This window comes from Oreochromis aureus, linkage group 23, assembly GCF_013358895.1.
Source record: "Oreochromis aureus strain Israel breed Guangdong linkage group 23, ZZ_aureus, whole genome shotgun sequence".
Taxonomy (NCBI): Eukaryota; Metazoa; Chordata; class Actinopteri; order Cichliformes; family Cichlidae; genus Oreochromis; species Oreochromis aureus.
Genome location: NC_052963.1, coordinates 40,862,190 through 40,882,241, shown reverse-complemented (window position 1 = coordinate 40,882,241; position 20,052 = coordinate 40,862,190). Strand labels below are relative to the sequence as shown.

Here is a 20,052-nt window from a genome sequence, read left to right as displayed (position 1 = left end):
TGCGTCGTTATGATGCACCACAGACAGAGCCAACAAACTTTCAGCATAATCACAACCCTGTTCCACTTTAACTGCCATCAGATCAGTGTGTGTATTTATCGCTCTACCAAACACACATCACATGACATCAGGCATTTCTCTGAGTAGTCATGTGACACACCCACTACCCCTCCTGGCCCCTCCTTCCTCCAACTGCTCCTTCCAACGTGGAAACCATGGCAACGGCCAGTTGGAACCAGTTTGTGACACATAGCCTTCATTTTGTGTGAAGTGTGAGGCAGAGTTCAGGTGCTGCTGTGGGAGAAAATGGAGCCCAGGCCTCAGGAGCCTCAAAGTTTTCAAAATGGGGGCAGGCTGCCGACAACCACACAGCGACTTCCTGTATGACTCCTGTCAGACCACTTGCTGGTGCAAAGAAACGAGAAACTCCAATCGACACGTCTCAGCACAAAACCATGTGTTGTGCATGAAAGCATGAACTTCGGGGCCTACAATACATAAATAACTCTTGAGAAGTTTTCAAACAATCTTGCACACAAAAATGTGGATGATTACTCCACCTCAACTGTCCTTTTAACCCATTTGATGATTGATTATGCTTAACTATTACTCAAATAGAAACAGAAAATGTTCTTTGCATTTTGATGATTAGGGTCTATTTTATGAAAGTACAAATATGTGAGAATTGTTTTTCTTTGGAGACAGCTGGCTGACTATGCAAAACTCAAGACCCAGTGTACACGCAAGTGATAAACACTTACCGATACCAGTGGGCGATAATTGAGTCAAATCAGTTTTGCGCTGACTAAAATGTTCAGCATTAACGTAATAAAGTTAAAAAACATTAAAATTTAACTGTCATTACAGATCTGTTCATTTTCAGTTCAGAAATGTGAATATAAATCACATCTGTTATGAGTTAAATTGAAGCTAAACATCTGTATTGTTCCCCATTTTTAACACTTTACTTTTTAATCACAAACTAATGTCTGCAACAGCACAATGTAAACTAAACAGGAGTACATTCCCTGTAGCCAACAAACTCTGAGCCCCTACATTAGCTGTTACTGTTAATATTACTTCTTCTTTTCTGATCTTTTTACTTTTCTTACCTTTTGGATGTGCTCATGTCAACAGGCTCATCTCCAGTTTGCACTTCCACCTTGATGGTCGCTTTCACTTCACCAGCCTTCAGGATGCTAGCTGCTACCTTAGCAGCCTGCTCACTCTTGAGCTTGACACTCTCGGTTCCAGATCCCACAAGGGCCAGAGGGGTCCCAGCTGCATCGCTCTTCTCCAGTTTAACACGTTTACTGTCCATGTCCCCCAGGGACCCAGCAAGAGCTGCATGGTCCCTCTCTAGAGCCCGCTTCTGGCTGCGTGTTTGACGCACTGCGTCCTCTGACATGGCTGCTCTCACCCTGGAGAGAAAGACAAAGGAAAATATTACAAAATTACATTTAAAAAAAAAAAAAAAAAAAAAAGATTTGGTTGTGGAAAAAAAAAAGTAGTCATCAAACAGATTAAGGTGCAATGTTACTGTAGGGCTAAGGTTCACAGATTTTGGGGCAAGCCCCAGCAGACTGGTGAAGAATATTAAGGAAATATAAGATGAATAAATGTGGGTTTTTAAACAAAATTATTTTGCCATTAAAACAAACAAACTTGCCAATGCTACTGTGCAGAGTTAAGTGAAATCCAACTTCATCTTGGGGCTTGGATGTTTTTCTCATGCAAGAAAATGCTTGAGAACCACTAAACTTCATCTACGGAGGTTCACAGTCATCTAGGTCATAGTAGTTTAAAGTGCTTCAGTTGAGGGCAGCTGTGAACAAAGCTTTTAAACAAAAGGCAAAATGTCTTCAAAAACGTAAAAGTTCAGCTGCCTTCGACCTGAGCACTAAATTCAACCTCTATACTAGAGTATTTTCTACAGCTCAGCATTACTACGAGAATTAGAGTAACTGGTTTCCCCACACTATTATAAAGTAAATATTTTGCATGATTTGCTAATACCACAAAACACACAGTATCAGCAAGGCTGCTCAATCCCAGGGCTCGCAAAATCGCTAGCCCGACGTCCCGGGGCTAGCGATTTTTCCAGTCGGGCTACCAAAATCCATCTCAGCCCTGCCCGTCGGGCTATCATAGGAAGGAAAAATATGTGTCAATGCTTTTGCATTTTCTTTTCATAAATGTAGCTGAGTAATATGTCATTGGCATCGATGAGCCTCTGTCAATATGTGACATATTGAAATCGCGTTTGAATTTGTGCTTGTTTTTGCTTTCACTTTCACCTTGCGATCGCGCGCGAACGGTGTATAGAGAGCGGCAGCACTGATTGGTGAGTGACGATTAATTGCGCGCAATTCCTCTGACATCGTCTTATCACTCATTAGCTTACTATTCAAAGCGTGACAAGTGAAATCTCCCACAGCAAGCTTAAACATGTGAGAGGTTGATTGCGCAGAGAGAATCGCTGACCGTTATGTAATGCACGTGTGTAAAAGCAGCAGGATTTACGCCGGTATTTTAGTTCTGCTGAGCCAAATAAGACAGGTCAGGGTGAAGAAGGGGCAGCCAATGAAAAGCCTACCACAAAACGGAAAAGTTATGACAAATCACACTTAGGCAAAAAGAAAGCTCAGCTTTTTTGGTTTCATGGACAAAAGAATTTATGTGGCTGGAATATGACGAGATAAATAACATGATGTTCTGCCGGGTGTGTCGTGAGTTTCCCTCGATATCTGAGTCGCCAAGCGCCTTTGTTACTGGGACCAGTAATTTTAAGAAAGACCCCATCAGAACCCATGAGAAATGCAAGAAATGCATTATTGCCCAGTCTGCAATATCTTTCCCAGAACAAACAGCAATTGCAAAAAAACATACTAAAAATAAACCAAGCACAAGAAGAAGTCCTGAAAAATCTTTCAAAAGCGTACTATGTTGCAAAGAGTGGACTACCATTGTCAAAATTTAGCAGTCTTTGCAAACTTCAAAAAGCAAATGGCCTAGATCTTGGTTCCACTTGCCTCTTACCCTTGACTTCAGTGGAAATTTCAGATTCAGGATCTGACACAGACTGATTCATGTTCTACACAGTTCTTACAAGTTCATAGAAATTTCTGTTCAATTAGAAACAAGTATTCGAGTTGATGATTGTAATTTTTATACAGTTGTTGTGATTTGTATTTTAACAATTTTCTGATTAATTTTTGTTTCCGTTACAATATTATACTTTAATGTATAATATTGTAAAGGAAACAAAACATTAAAAAATTAATTGCTCTCTTTTTTTATTCGGGCTACTTAAATTTATTTTGGGCTACCAAAAACTGAAGAGTGCCTGCCCGAAGGGCTATCAGAGATTTTGAAATTTTGCGAGCCCTGAATCCTACTATGTAGATTTTTATGACCTTCATAATTTTCATAATAATCCACAAAACAAAGTAACATGTAACTCCTGTTTTAATCTCTATTCCCAGAGACCAGTGAATAAGATGCACTTGAGCACTCTGTCAAGTAGGGACTGATTGTTCAAATGTTCTAATTCAAATCTGATTTTGGAATTTGAGACATAGAAATGGTGGTATCCATCTCAATTAAACTACTGATCAAGATCTCTAGATACCTAAGCTGAGGTATACCTGGGCAAAACTGAATAGCAGTCTGTGTGTCAACTTTACAGTGCTGACATATATGATCTTAGAAGTAGCCTTTGTCTTAAAGCAAAAGAACGTGTGAAGAGTCTGGGAGGTAGTTTAATCGAATAATCTAACATGAACCCAAATTAACAGTCAGGGTAGGATGCCATTCAAGTTTAAAAGATACATTTGTTTGAAGATTTCAAGCAATACATTTTATTCCACTCATTCCTATACCATGAAACATAAGCAAGAAATATGTCGCTATAAGTTGTAGAAGTATGCTATAAAAAGAATATACCCTTAAATGGATTTTTAGTCTATAAAATGTAGAGTTTAAAAATGATAACAATGTAATATTAATATCTAATACAGGCATCTCCTTTCCTACTGCCAGTGTCCCAGATGCTGACCTTAATCTCATTCAGTACAGTTGCAGCAGACGATGAGAGACCCACTTAGGTTTCTGAGAAAAAGCCATTACACAGCAGAAAAATAATGCCAACACTGTGCAACGCTGACACCAACCACACCAATGTAGGCCATGTATTCATTAAGCACTTCGTGCTTATAAACATTTTCTCTCATGTATCCAAAGTTTCAAATATGACAGACTGAACTGTCCTCAGACCAAAATCATGAAAATGCCTATTGCATATCTAATGACACGCTTAGACTAACCACTAACTGTATCCCAGGATTGTTTGAAAGACAAAAAATGTTAGAATTTATAAACTAGACTAAAACTCGTTTATGCTTGACAAGAGATGCAGGTTTAATCTCAAGACAAAAGGGTAGAATAAAGCAAGGGAGATGGTTGGCTATAAGTACATTCTACACAGGGAACAAGGCAGTAGACGAGGAGAAGAAAATGATTGGACATTCCAAAGCATTGGGGCTGATGAGCAAACATGGCTCACTTATGTGTCAGTTAAGAAGAAAAAAATAAATATTAAGGTACTAAATTTTAACTGTCTTAAGCCAACAGAGAAGAAGGAAAAAAATGACCTGCCATTGCAAAATGATATTATTCAAACAACTAATGAAAAAGCAGTACATAAACCTAAATATCTTTTGATTTGTACCAGTGAACGCCCATGGTCATCCCCTGTCACTGTATATTACACAAGCACAGCATACGTCACCTACATTGCATTGTTGAGTCTGGATCTAAATGCTCTCTTATCAAATTAGGGCTAATAGGATCTGTGGTTATTTTAGAACTGGTACTCAATCCCTTTTTAATGTTCAGAACTATTTATACTAGTTCTACATTTTTAAGGTATAAACAGTTAGGCTGTCCAGTTCTTTGGGTTCTTTTACCATGGTGGCTCACTCACAGGATGACCACGCCCCAAGTTAATTCTCACTCATTTATTGAATAGGTCTCATTTGTTTATTAAGTTACTATGCATTATACTAACACAGCATAAATGTTTACTGGGTGCATTTATATTTAACCACAGGGCATCTTATTTGTTAGTCACACATGTCTGCTACATGGCATAATTTGTATTGTAACAAAGTCTTGTGTCTCCATGTAAACTCAGGTATTAACTTGTTCCCAGCTTATGAGATGTGTACTGTGCTGCGTTTGTTGATAAACACTGAAAATCCAATGACAGGAAAAACCTGATTGCTGATGCTTAGCTCTTTGTTTAATATTGACCATTAAATGAGAATAAAGTCTTATCTTCTGATTGGTTGTTGTTCTCTACCTATATTAGACCATTTAATAACAAAACCATATGATTTTTTTAAAGTTACTGTATAGCAATGTACAGTAGGGCTGTGCCACGTATCATCTGTGACAATACCAATATAATTTTGTTTTTATTTTAAAAACACTATATTATTAATTTTTTTTTAAAAAAAAGGTCATATCGCAATATCACTGCTATAGCATGCACTCGCCATGCACTCCCTAGTGCACACAATGACAAGACAAGCCTGGACATGTCTAAGGGAGCCACAAGAGCAAAAGCTGAGTGTCAGCCTCTTATAACAATGAAGTACCCCAAAAAAACACAAAACAAAACAAAAAACCTCCAACAACCTTTGCAAAATATGCAAAATTGCTCCTGTTAAAAATGGAAACAGCAAATTTGTTTTGCCATCAAATACAAATGGGCTAGAAAAGAGGAGATGTTAGCAGCTGGCAATGTTCAACCCAAATGTAAACAAACAACTCTACCACGCGTCGCTGGAGCACTCACTAGCTACACTCCATATAACAGGAAGAGCTAACGGTGAATGGAAATTACCGACATGATTATATGGTGGAAAAGCAGCACTTTACGCAAATGACTAAAACACTTGATTCAAGATACAAAAACCCAGGCAGAAAAAAATGCTTCACTTTATGTGAGAAAATAGTGCAGCTTTACTTTAGTTACTGTTAAACTAAAATTTTAGAGGGAATACACATGAGTGCCATCTTTGCGCTCATGTTACATTATATTGCTGTGTCACTACTATTGCACTCTACGGCCCCTTTTCCATTAGTACCTACTCGATCGACAGGCCACGCTTTTCAAGTGGGTCATAGTACCTGCTTGACCGGGGTTCCAAAGCGATCTGAGCAGGTACTAAAATGTGACATCGTCAGACTCCATGCCACCGATTGGCTGCAGTGGCGTCACTCGATGACTCATCAGAAGGTCTCGTTCACGAAAATCAAAATGACCAATTTTGAAACCCGGCAACAAGGGAAATGGCTACAAAAAACAATGCTGTGGTCTCTGCGTATGACAAAAAGCCAAAGACTGAGCTGCAGGTATATTATCGCCTCGGTGTCCACCTTTGTAGCATTTGTGTCGCATACTAATTACGTCACAGAACACTCGACCGCGCTGCTTTAACGATGACCACGCAAATTGGGTGGTACTTGATTGTAATGGAAAATTAGTCGATCAGAGGCGCAAGACGTGAAGTCGATCTAAGTAGGTACAAATGGAAGTACAAGGATCAATGAAAGTCCCCTCGCCGCCCCACATCATCAGAAATGTAGTAAACACATTTTCACATTGAAATACTGTGATATAACTTTGACAGTATATCACGTTCGCCCTAATGTAAATTATTTGTAACACAGTAGTGGCTTATTTTATTTATCTGGGGCATCTACTTTTTTGACACTACTTCACTGGCATGACTGATCTTTTTTTTTTTGTTAAATCTCTACAACCTGACGCATCACTCTAATCAGGCAAACAGACCCAAGCTACACAAGCAAAATGCTGCATGCTGCCTACCAGAGCCACTCACCCTAGATATAGGGGTTTTTTTTCCTCCAATTTTGGAACCGTAATCTGTATTATTTAAGAAATATCACCATAGATTGCATAGATATTCTTCCTAATCATGCCACAGCCTATTTTACACTAATATTTAAGATTGTTAGGACAAAAGGAAAAATAATGTAGCATTTAGTAGGGGAAAAACAAAGTAACAAAGAGACACTATAATGTGTACGAACATCTCTTTATGAATATTCCAGCTGTAAAACATACCACTTAAAGAACTTCACTGTGAGGTGGAAATCTGAAACTGCTTTTCAGCAATTTCTACAAAACACTTATCACCAAGACTGCAGTTTGTCCCAACAATTCATCTCTGTAAATATGCTCAAATTTAATTTTAAGACAAAGGCATCCCTGACTCTTTGCAAGACGTTGAGCTTTTAGCAAAAAGTACACCAAAAAACATTAAAAACAAAATAAAAATACATACAGTGCAATTAAACATTCAGGTTTGTTTGCATACGTCTGCACTCTCCTCTGGTACGCAGCAAGGACAGATGTGCCCTGCCGTACCATCACAGGACACAAAGGCCATTTATCTGCCAGAGATGACAGCTTGCGTGTGGGTGTATACATACCACACACACTGCTTCAGAAATCACAGTTGAAGCAGTAAGGATGTGGAAATGGTAGCTGCACCTTGCTCACACTTTAACAGTGGCGGTGAACCGTGTAACGTAAAAAATGACTATATTCCTTTGGGACAGTGCAGTCACATCTCAACATCACTAAGACGGATATGGCTCCTTGTTTCCCCAACTAGAGACACGTGGCTACCTTTGTCCCAGAAGACATGGACGGCATCATGAATCGAATAGTTAATGTAATGATGCACTGCTGCTAAGCAACATGGGGGGCAAAAACAACTGTTCTACATGCACATGTGATGTGTTGTGTATACACTTGAGACTAACTGGGAGTAATTTATATTCACTGTTATATCAAACTCAATTATGCTTAGTCTTAAGCAACACACGTCACCTGCAGTATCCACAACCAAGAGTACCAAATAACATATCTATAGCATATGACTCAGAGGAGGATCAAGCATATACCAGGTGTTACTGAGCAGGTAGGACCTGAGCTGCATGACCTCTTCACTACCACCAAGACCTGGAAAAGTTCATCTATACCAGTGACACTCAAAAGAGCTAAAAGGCAGAAAATAAACACCCTAATAAATCAAATTAGGATTCCACAACTGTGACACTCTTCAATATCAGAAGCATGTCTAAGATACATCCAAGAGCCTCACTGATAACACAATATGACAGACGATCTGAAAATTCGGATTATGCTGGATATTCCAATTGCAATTAACTGCCAACAAAAATCTTTGATTAATTAACCATTAGCACTCCCTGCACATTCCATGTTCCCACAGTTTCATGTATACTTACGTAAAATCAACTGAAACTAACAATACAGTCCCACAAACAGGTCTGACTTGCCAGTCAGCAAATCCACTGGGAGATGGCTGAAGGAAACCAGTACCACAAGTCTCATTACCTGGGACTGCACAGAAAATCAGTTCTGAATTTTAATGTCCAAAATCATTGATCAAAATGGTGTAAGTATGCCAACCACTGCTACTACATATGGTGTCTTATTTACTGCTCTCTGGGATTAGACAGTAACACAGGAGTCACGTAAATAAATTCTACATCAGATGTTCCATCTTTGGTCAAGCTTTTCAACCAGCTGCTTAAAGCCTCCCTTTTTAAACATTTAAGTGTATCATTAATTTCCATCCACAAATGTTTGGTTGAATAATTTTTCACACTAGCTGCATCTCCTCCTCACATACCTTCTTACCCTGGTTGTACACAACAGTGTGTTTTTGCCTTAAGCGGCAAAACAAGTTTTTCCATTCCCACCTTTGCTAAATATGCAAAATAATTTTCTGCAAAGCATTTTTAGAAACAAATTATTATGATTTTATTAAATCATATTCAGAATCTAAGAAGGGGCTCTCACTCTCAGACATACCTGGACTTGTCTCATTCTTGTGCACTGTATTACTGATATTGTCATATGACACCTGTGACGTAAAACTTTATACCAGTATTATCTGCCAAGACGGTATTGCACAGTCCTTGTCTGAGCTCATATTACAGACATTTTAAATGGTAACCAATTATGCCCTTAGGTTAGTAAAATATTTGCTGCCAAAGAAGAACACATTCACCCAACAAGATTAAAAACAGTGCACTTTGTTAAGAATGCACTATCCACATGTCTTTGCCACAGACCATAAATAAAGGATGGACAACACCCATTTATTTGTAGCCTACAAGTATTGATATTCAGACATTCACCATCTTGGTTGACGGTTAGACCTAACTGCCAACTACAAAGTAACACATATGTGGACATGGGTAGACCACAGGTCATATTTCAAACATTAAGATCTAAAACAACAAAACAAAACCACCCACCCACCGCCCAAAAAACAACAACACTTTTATGAAATTACAGGTTAAATACAATGGACAGTTACTTAACTACTCATTTAACATGGATATTGGCCCAGCATTTTGCAATTAATGCATCCATGCTGGTGTAAACAACATCATGAGGATTCATCTCTTATATTAAAAGGGCACTGTCAACAACAAAAACCAAAATGACAAGAAAATGAGGAAGAGGTTAGATGAGCACCAGCTAGTGATTAGTTATCTGTGTCTGTTTTCTCAGGAGACTGTAGAGGATGAGTGGATGCATGTCTCTCTCATTTCCCCCAGAATAATAAGGCCTGAGGGCAAAGTAGATTTTAGACCGAAACAAAACACACACAAAAAAACGCAAGTGAGTGAGACCGGATATCTCTGATTCCCACACAATTTGAATTATAAAACAAATTAAAATCTTTGCGCCAAGGCCTTTGCTTCTCAAATGCCACAAAAAGGGCTTGTGTAAATCAATGCATTCAATAAATGTACAATTCTCCACAAGTGGCGTGTAGGCTAACAATAAACCTGCTATCTGGGCATGTAGTGCAGGAGGGATAAAATACAGTTGCGTAAAGGCAATGGAAATCTTGTGACCTGGACTGACACATCACGTTTTATTCTCAGTCGGAGCTTCTATTGTGCCCAGCAGTTCACAGAGACAGATCAATGGGAAAAGCTCATACCCTCAGGTAGCATGCTAGCCTCTCATCTCCAGCACTGTAATGATCTCTCCCACTGGGAATGGACCCAGCCAAGCAACACATTAACAGCCATTTAAAAAAAAAAAAAAAAAAAAAAAAAAAAAAAAAAAAAACTGGGGCTTTTCAATTGTGTCCTTAGGGTTCAGTACAAGGGGAAACAACAATTATACTATCCAATAAAAGCAATACAACTATAGATTATTACTGTGCAATAAAAGCCAATCAGCAACTGTTTCATATGTAGCTAAGGGGCCCTGGACTTTGTAATATTAAACTTAAACTGCCAGTTACCATACTGTGAGATATGACCAAGTGATGACCTTAAATTAAAGCAATTACTACATGCCATCACGAACACTTTTTTCCCTTCGTTAATTTTGTTTTTTTATAAACATATTTTCAAAAATGGCACCTTCCCTTTCCTTCAGGATCTATATAATCTTTGGGATATAAAAAAAAATAAAAATAATAGTAATTATGAAAGATGAGGCTACCTATGCTAATCTGTGCACCAGGCTAGGAGTGGGGGCAGGGACCCAGCTGAGGTGGTGCCATGGTTGGGGGAGGGAGAAGGGTGCAGAGCGCATGTGGTTAGCTGAGCCATAATCTCACTGTACCCAAGTGAAAAATACTCTTCCTTGTCTTCTCTCTCTCTCTCTCTCTCTCTCTCTCACACACACACACACACACACTCTTCGTCCTTCCCCTTCTCACTCTCTCACACACACACACACACACACTCCTCAGTTCTTCTGTTATAGGCTCGCCAGCCCGTAAGTGTGTGTATGCCCCTACTGGTTGTGTCCTGAACGCCAAGGGTTAAGCCCCTGCCATTTTAACGCCACTGACAGATCAGACCATTAGGGTGTTACCTAACAAAATGGAAGCCTTTAACCCTGAATCTGCCAGACTGCTTCTGAGTGAGTGTGTGTGTTGCTGTGTGTGTGTGTGTGGGTGTGTGGGTGTGTGCACAAGTGAGAACCGGAGCCACACAGAGCCCTGTGTGTGTGCACATGTCTCCACCTGGATTCTCCCTCAGCAACATGACGACAAGGACAACAACAGTAAGTCCAGGTAAAGGAAAACAGACCTCTGTACATGATCTCTCTCACACACAGACACAGAAAGGCTGTTTGTATGAGGAAGACACTTACTTTTTCATGTATTCTCATCAAGACCGCTAAGAAATAAGTGCACACATTCTCACTGCCCACATCTCATCTGGATTTTGATAAGAATACACAGACAGAATGTGCAATTAAATAACAAAAATACATTAAATAAAGAGCAATCATTTCACACAAATAACAGAAAATGATCTGCAGGGCCTCAAGTATCAAGATCATCGAAATCACGAAAGACTAAGAAACACTAACATCTCAGTTAATGCTTAAACAGTCTTCTCAAACTCCTAATCACAAAATTACTGGATACATTTTCAACCATTAATGTTTACTTTCTATAATAAAAGGGAATCACTAAATGTTTTCAAAACTCCTAGACAGGGATAATCTCCAATTTCAGCCAAATTGCTTCCAAATGGTTACTCCATAATCCTGTAAAACCAGAAGCACATACCCACATACAGAAGGAGGGCCAGGACACACGCAGACTGCTATCAGATTACATTTCTCAGAAATGAATGGTAGCAGGAAGTGCCCAGAGTACAGGGGGGGAAAAAAAAGAGCTTAAAGGGTGATAAAAAAAATAAATAAAAAATACAGTGTCCCAACATCTACAAGCTGAGTGCAACATCTGTGCACAATGTTAAAGAACACAACCAGGTAAATTATATTTGGGTTTTTGAGTAGCTATACTTCTGAGTTAGAAAAACAAATCATCAGGTTTCACAAGATCTTGATTAGGTGGGGTTCAAACAACAGGAAACCACAGGAAATAAAACATTTTGAAGTATAGCTGAGAAATCAAAATGTCAGTAGGCATATTCAGGCTGCACTTCAGACATGAAAGAAAACGCATCTGAAGCAAAGATTTGCACAGGCATAACACACGGCAGTTACAAATTTGGTTATGTGAATGACTAGACCAGTATTGAAAAAGAAAAACTTAAGTCTTACACAAAACACAATCACCACACTAACCTTCTCATTCATACATCATGCATGGAGGAAAACTATTGTTAATTACTCTTTGGCAACTTGTCATTTTCCAAGAAAAATGGAAATGAAAATGCTATATGGATGGGTATGATGGCTGATGTGCCAGAACTTGTTAGCCCTGTTGATTGAATGATACAAATAAAAGGAGAAGCTCAAAAACAAGAATATGGCACCCATGTCCTGTCTCTTTTTCCTGATATTCCAGAGTAACTTGTTTGGTACACAGGAATCTAAAACTAAACCAGTACAACAAGGATTTTCTACCTTTGGAGGATCAACCATCATCTAGCATCTAAATGATGGTAAAAGTCTTAATAAATTTAAAAAAAAAAAAAGGATATAAACCACATTCACAAATGAACTCCCAACTACATTACAAGAATCACTCCATGACACTGAAGTCTCAAAGTAGCTCACAATAACAGATGTCCAATTTACACGTGCTCTTAATACAGGAAATAGATGAGGGTTGTGTAAGGGCAAAGGGTGACCACAGTTGTGAATTCAACCAGTCCATTTCCTGGATTATTCTCACATCACCATGAATTGGTGCAGTTGGACTTAAAACTGTCTTTAATTTGCCATCTCGTACAATGTCCAATCCGACTGCATAAGACACTTGTGTTCGCCTATGCACTTTTCTTTGGAAACGTTCAGATGTACAGAGCATGTGTGAAAACAGCTTTCAAGACATTCACTCGGTTTAAGTATGTGCAGCTCTGTAATGGTCAATGGTCACTAACTAATTGTCATTTTGCAAAATATGCCCACCCCCCACCACAATCACTCGGTTGGCATACATCTTTGACCCTGCTTAAAGTGTGTGTGCGTGTCTACACCTAGAGGTACAAAAGGGATTCAAATTCAAAATCTTTCCCTAGTTGACCCTTTCAAAATTACAGCATCAACACACCCAGAATCCACATTAGGTGTGTCGTTAAGCACGTCTGTTTGACTTTTTAAACCACACCCAGTATCTTGTCACTCTTTAGATGGCCCCACATATTTGGTCAGATTCTTGTTTACTTGTGCTATGACAAGTCTGTTTACAGGTGGGAGGAATATCATTTAAGTACTAAATGACAGGAGGCGGGGGAGTTTACATGTAGCTGGGCAATATCATGTTGCAGTTAGGATATGCATGCAGTTTGCATTTAAAACCATTGAATTTAAAATACCTCACATAAGTGCAGGTAAAATGGGCAAGTGCTCTTTTAAATTGAAGGTAAACCTATCATTATCCTTTATATAATCATTATATTTTTTAACCTACACACAAATGCTCATGACTAAAGTATGCCGTTTTAAGCCACACTCCACCAAAAGTGTTATCCCCAAGTATCAAACACGTGACCTCTGTGAAAGGCCTCCATACTAAAATTTCACTCTGGTGCCACTCCTTTATGTGACCCCCCCCCCAAAAAAACAAAACAAAACAAAACAAAACAAAAAACGAGAAAGATGTTAAAGCACATGATTAACAGTTTCAAATGGCTTTTGAATACACAGATACTACATGCGGGGTACAAGGGTTAATCTCTTCTGTTTGATTGGGTTCATTTTGACCAATTTCTCACTTTTTAGATTAGTTGAGTAGGTTGATTATTTTTCCCTTTCATTTATTAACCAGTAAGACCAGTAAGCATGTCCCAAGCAGTATACATAGTTGGAATAGACACTTTTTGGTTAGCATCTTCTTTCGTGCATCTGCCATGTTTTGCCTGTGTGAAGCACTTTCAGAGGTGTTAGGAGCAAAGTATGACTTGACAGTATGTTTAAGAACATGGTTAAAAAAAAAAAAAAAAAAAAACACCCCAAAAGGAAACCGCATTCTGATGTTAGCTGGCAGCATTAGGTAGGAATCCAGGAATATTTCTCCCAAAACATCTGTATCACACTGATACTGGCCTTTGTGGACTGATATAGGATTATCTGCAAATAAGATGACATTTAACGGATGTTAGTGGCATGCGTTTCTGTTGCGTCACATCAATTTTATGCTGCCTGAATGTTCAAAGAGTGTGATAAGGAGGTAAAAAAATGAAGTAGGAATGACACTGAGCTTCTGGAATGATAACTTCACTTTTATGTAATGAGATGTGGGATAAGACAATGTGTGGACCATCTCCCAGTACTCTGACACAAAGATGAACATTTGAGAACCACTTTTACAATTTTTTACTTGGTGTAACACTACAAATTCCCTCTGGTTTTCATCCTTTTCCCTTTACAATCCCTATCCACAGATGGAACTTTACAAACATGATCCATATCTACTACAGAATCCGGACTCTGCAAATCATAACTTGGGTAAGCGGCCACACTGTTCAAACTTCCACAGCCAACGTTATTAACCTTCGTTTTGATTACTTTTATGCCAGGCAGATAGTGCACTAATGAAATTACATGTACACAGAATTCACCCAATTCAGCCATGTGGCAGGAAGTCAGCCAGAACCGTTTGTCCCCTCTTGGACTCATGCCTTGATGCAACATGTATCCAAGTTGCCGGCTGGTCTGCTTGATGCACTGAGAGTTCGAGAACTGTCACGTTAACCCTGCCCCCATAATAGAACCAGATGTAAGAGCCAGCCTGACAGAGAGAAAAAAAAAAAAGTGTATTTCATAAACTGCCTTCCTTATAATGGAGGCGGTACCCCTTTTAGGCAACATACTGTTCATGTGGGGAACCAAAGAGAAGCATTATTTCCATTAGCATTTTTGAAATGTTACTAGATACAAACCAAGTAAAAATACCAAGTCTTGAGAATACGTTTGGGTGGAGAAGAAAAAATAAGTATTACCTAACCTTAAACTTAGGATGTTTAGTTGTGTAAGTGGCCAGTCAGACAGCATGTATGTGCTACATGTAGGCAGCTGTTTAGGCAGCATCCAGTGTCTGGGAAACCCCCCCCATGAAACGCATCTTACTGTAAGTGTTGCATGAATTCAAACTAAGGAAATGTGGTTGTAGCACACAGCAACACTGAAGAGGAGCAAAAATGGACGCTCTCACTCAATACTACATGGTCATGCAGTAGATAGTTATTTTTAGAGAGTTTAAGTAGAGATAGGAACATACTGAAACCCACAATACATATCAAAACCTATGATGGAAAATGAAAAGTTACATTTTAGTTTCTCACTCATATCTCAAGGTTCTTTCTTTGTCATGTAGTATAAAGTTTAAAGAGGAATTCAAAAGTCAAAGGGGTTAATTCCATTAAACACAGTGCCAAACTTATCAATCAACACACTGTACTTTAAACTGTTTGAGTGATCTCATTGCAAGAATATATGCATGATGGAGTCCAACGGGGTAAACAAGAAATCATTCAGTTCAAACAGTGCAGGATTCCTCTACAGAGGCCAAAGAATTCCCCAAGGCCTTTGGGTGGGAACCCCTGGCTGATATGTTGATGGCTGTTCTCCAACATCTAGCACAACTACCAGCAGAAAGACAATTTCTTAGAAGAGCTTAAAAAAAATAAATAAAAATTAAAAAATTAAAAGAGAAAAAAAAAAAAAAAAAAAAAAAACAACACACACACACACACACACACACACACACACACACACACACACACACACACACACACACACACACACACACACACCCCGGTCTACCCAGCTGACACATCACTTCAAAATATCAACCAATGTAACCCTAAGAGTCATATTACATAGAGGCCTTTAGGAAAACAATGCAAAATTAATCTTATTGCGGCAAGCAAAGGATGCAAAACTGTCAAGAAATTGAAAGCAAGATGGCAAAGGGAACTACTCTTACACCACAGGACATCAATTTTCACTATCTGACGTCTTTTAATTCACTTGTGAGTAGATTACCTCTGATGACATCACTGAGACAAAAAAACAAATAAAACAACACTCCCTGATCTTTCATTCACACAATGCTTGACAGCAGATAGGCGATTGATTCTACTGAGACTTCATAGTTTCACCAGCACTTCCTGTTAGCCGTCTCAAAATGTCTGGCCTCAAACTAAACCTGACTGACAGCTGCATTAAACTGTTACACTGGGCGATGGAGATACTATTAACAACCCTCTAAGGGTATTGACTAAGCCCATTAAAAAAAAAAAAAAAAAAAAAAATCTGTGTTCATGAAATCATATATTCTTTCATATATAATTTTTTGTTTTGTTTTTTCATTTAAAAAAAAGCTCTCATCTGAGACATTTCATGCCTTGAATAGTCTCAGATGTAAGGCCACACCTTTGCCTCTCTCATTACGTAGAGATTTACGACATGCAAACTAGTACCTGCCTCTGACCTCAGCTGCACTCATATTCTCTTGCAAGGTGAAGGGAGAGACAGCAATGGTCCACACTCTGGGTGTGTAGTTGAGCAGAAGAGCAAAAAACAATGCTAATTTATAAAACAGGAAGCACATGAAGAGCATGGTATTCAGGCATGCCAGGAGAGGGGAAAAAGTGACACAACACATTAAAATATGGATATATTTTTTGAAATTCACAAAAACTGGACTATATCAGACAGTGAACAAGCGCTAGCCAATACAAAACTAAAGGCCCATCAAAATCAAAACATTTAAATTAAACTTATTAACTTTAAACTGTATGCAGATGTACATGTTTCAGTCTTTAATTTCCTCACCTCTCATACCTTTTGAATGAGGTGTTGTCATCCACTGCCAAATTAAAATGTGGATCTGTTATTTTGCTTTTGTGGCATTCAAGAATTGAGAAAAGTTACACGTTTATAGCACCAGTGAAATCGATCAAATTGCATTTACATTCTCAAACATGGAAATATTGAAACAGTGAGCACAGAAGAAAAGCAAAATACAGTACAGGGCTAATAATGTTGTTCTGGTATCAATTTGGGCATCAAGAATCGTGTAATCCTACTGGTGTTGGTACCAACCAGTACATTTCTGGTATAGTGACAACTCTTGTTTTAAGGTGAAAATGTTCAGTTGTTGCACCAATTGTTTATCTAATGACTGGTATTATAAAAAAATTAATTGCCATTATATACAGTTAAAGACTTTTAGTCTTAAACACCTCAGTCAGATATGGAATGTGGGAAGAGTTCAGACACACAACCCTGAAAAGATGTATTGCTTATAGTCACTAGAACAAAGACTAAGGATGAGGACTAAGAATATCTTTAATTTCATTAACTTACTGTCTATTGTCATCATTAAAAAGGCTGCAATACCTTTTAGTGTTTTTGTGATTACCATAAATTCACAATACAATGTAACGATGGTAAAATAAAATCAAGACCCTTCATTTGGAACCATTAAAATGATCATAACTATGGGCAAAAAAAAAAAAAAAAAAAAAACTATTCTGATGCTTTACTTTCATGCTAAACAATTCACAGATTTGCAAGAAGGAACAAAAAAAAACTGTAAAACTGTTACAATAAGATTAAATTCCAGACACCAGCAAACTCCAAGGCTAACTCTAACCACAATAAACTTAACAAGGCACCCTGGAGCCTTGAAAATGGCAAAAGCAAAAATATATTTATGGTTGGTAGAAAATAGACATGTATCTTAAAATGGTTCAATCCCTGTGTGGCAGAATATGAGAGGATCTCGAGTCATGCCTGTCTAGTTACATCATGGGCCTTGGCCATCATAAAATGCAAAGATCACCCCCCACCCCCTACGCAAAAAAAGAAAAAAAAATCACTAGCCAAGAGTGCCAACTGTTTGCTTGCTATAAACAGTAGGCTACTTGCACAGCATAGGTGGGGATAAATGCCCACTGCTGTTCAGCTAAGGAGACACACCTCAAAGTCAGGTGAAAACAAAACTAACTTACCCACTGAAATAACATGACCCACAGTTCACAGATTGCTGTAGATAAGGCCCCCCCTTTAAGCATAAAGAAGCCTCCGACACTAAGACCAGGCAGCGTGACTGCAAGGCTTGATAATTAAGAAGCGTCTCACAATTATCCTCAAATGACTAAAATAGCAGGAACGCCTTTAAACGTCTGACTTCAACGGGAAAAGATCGGTACAGCAGCTGGAGAGTGTGCCCTTAACCTAACTGTAAGACGTTTCATGTCATACATTAAGTGGTACGATTTTTATCTGACTTACACAAACATCCCTATTCCGGTTTAAAAGAAGAAAAGTATGCGTTTAAGTTTACCACGGTTTGGTGTGGGTGTTTGATACCAAGCTGTCGTGGACACACCAACCCGACGGAGGCATTACCGTCCACCATTACGCCTCCATAAAAAGGCTTTTCACGGTTGAGCTAATCTGACAAAGTTCTTAGATCAATGGCTCATAAAGCCATAACCATGCCCATCTGCGATTAAAAAGGCACAGCGGTTTAACATTATCCGGTGGCAATACTGGTTATGGTGTTCATAAACTTCAGTGACTCAACTTTGCCCAAAAGAAAAGCTGCCCATTTTCAACTAACCCATCAAACAACAACAAGCTATCGCATGCTAACGTTAACTTGGCTTGCCAACAACAACCTGTCCATCTGTCCGGCTACTAAACCAGCGGCTAACTATCACGAGCTAACAGCCCATTGTGATTAGCAGCAGTTTCAGAGATTAGATGAAATGGGCTCAACCCTGCAGCCCTTGCTCCTTTGAGTATTGTGGCAAAAATGTGATTTTTTTTTAGCACCGATGTCTGTGCAAATAGCGATACACGACAGACAATGAAACCGACCCCGTCTCAAGTGAGCAGCTAGTGTTACAAGGCTAGCTAAGGGAGCTAAGTTAGCCTGCTAACGCTATCTCCACGGCCACTAGTCTGATGGCAGACAGTCGCTAAATTTATTCACAAACAATCGAGCGTTAATTACATACAGAAAATGACAGTTTTACATCAGCGTTCTGCAGCTTCAACCTAGGTGAATAAACACACTCACTTACATTATTTACTAATATCAGTGCATCCATGTACAAGTTTCGCTGGGAAGTTTGGTTAATATTTCTGTACTTTCGAAGCTGGTGCACTCAGTAGGTAAGTGTGTGTGTATGTGTAGCGACACACATACTATTACCTTGCATGTTAGCTGAGATCAAGCTATGCTAGCTAGCTAAACTTAGGTTAGCTGAGCTAACACCGAAAGAGAAACTTCCGTCGTCGTCATGTTTTAATTGAAAATTAAAAACCCTAAATTACGTTACATACTAATGAAATACCGCTGCGCGAACTTACAGAGTCTAGGAGGATCTTGGCTGAATTCCCCCCGTAATTTTAAGTTGTCTGTTGCGACTGTTTAGCTGGCTTCACTGTAAAAAAAAATCCCGGGGATCCCCTCTCCTCTGTCCGCTGCCACTCCGGCTGCCAGATAATGTAATGAGCCACCACACAGGCGGCGTCATGCTGCGTTCATACACACCTCGGAAATGCTAAGAGCTCAGAGAAAAAGGAAATGATGCGTTTGAACACACTCCACTGACGTACAGCAAAAGAGGTGAAAGTAAAAGCAATTGCAACACAATTATGGAATGAGAACTTTAAACAATTAGACCGACATTAAATCGGTGTATAGAAATAATAATAATTATAATAGGAAGAAGAAGAATTGCATTTTGATGCTTTAGCAATATTGCTTTTAGAAACATGCCGTTAAGCATATTTGAAATGAGAAAAAGACTACCATAAATATCACAATCCACTTTCTGAGAACTGATTATATTATACCATGTTTTATGTATTGTTAAAAAAAAGTTTGAGTCTCTAGTTTCATGTAATGTTTTCCTGGAACGTTTCCTGAAGGTCATATTATTCAGCAGCACAACTCCCCAGAGGTCATCTGAAAGTCTAACAAACAAAACCAAACAAAAGACAACAAA

General features: G+C 38.8%; 1 protein-coding gene across 1 annotated transcript in view; it reads right to left on the bottom strand.

Annotated features, from left to right (window-relative positions):
- gatad2ab (GATA zinc finger domain containing 2Ab) overlaps window positions 1-19,605 on the bottom strand; it is a 30,697-nt gene extending 11,092 nt beyond the window's left edge. Inside the window, exons 1-2 of the mRNA XM_031749592.2 lie at window positions 19,412-19,605; window positions 1,113-1,421 (exon numbers count right to left, since the gene is read on the bottom strand). Coding sequence (XP_031605452.1) covers window positions 1,113-1,408 — 296 coding nt within the window. The 5' untranslated portion in view covers window positions 1,409-1,421; window positions 19,412-19,605. The remainder of the gene's footprint in view (window positions 1-1,112; window positions 1,422-19,411) is intronic.
- Between the last annotated feature and the right edge of the window lie 447 nt (window positions 19,606-20,052).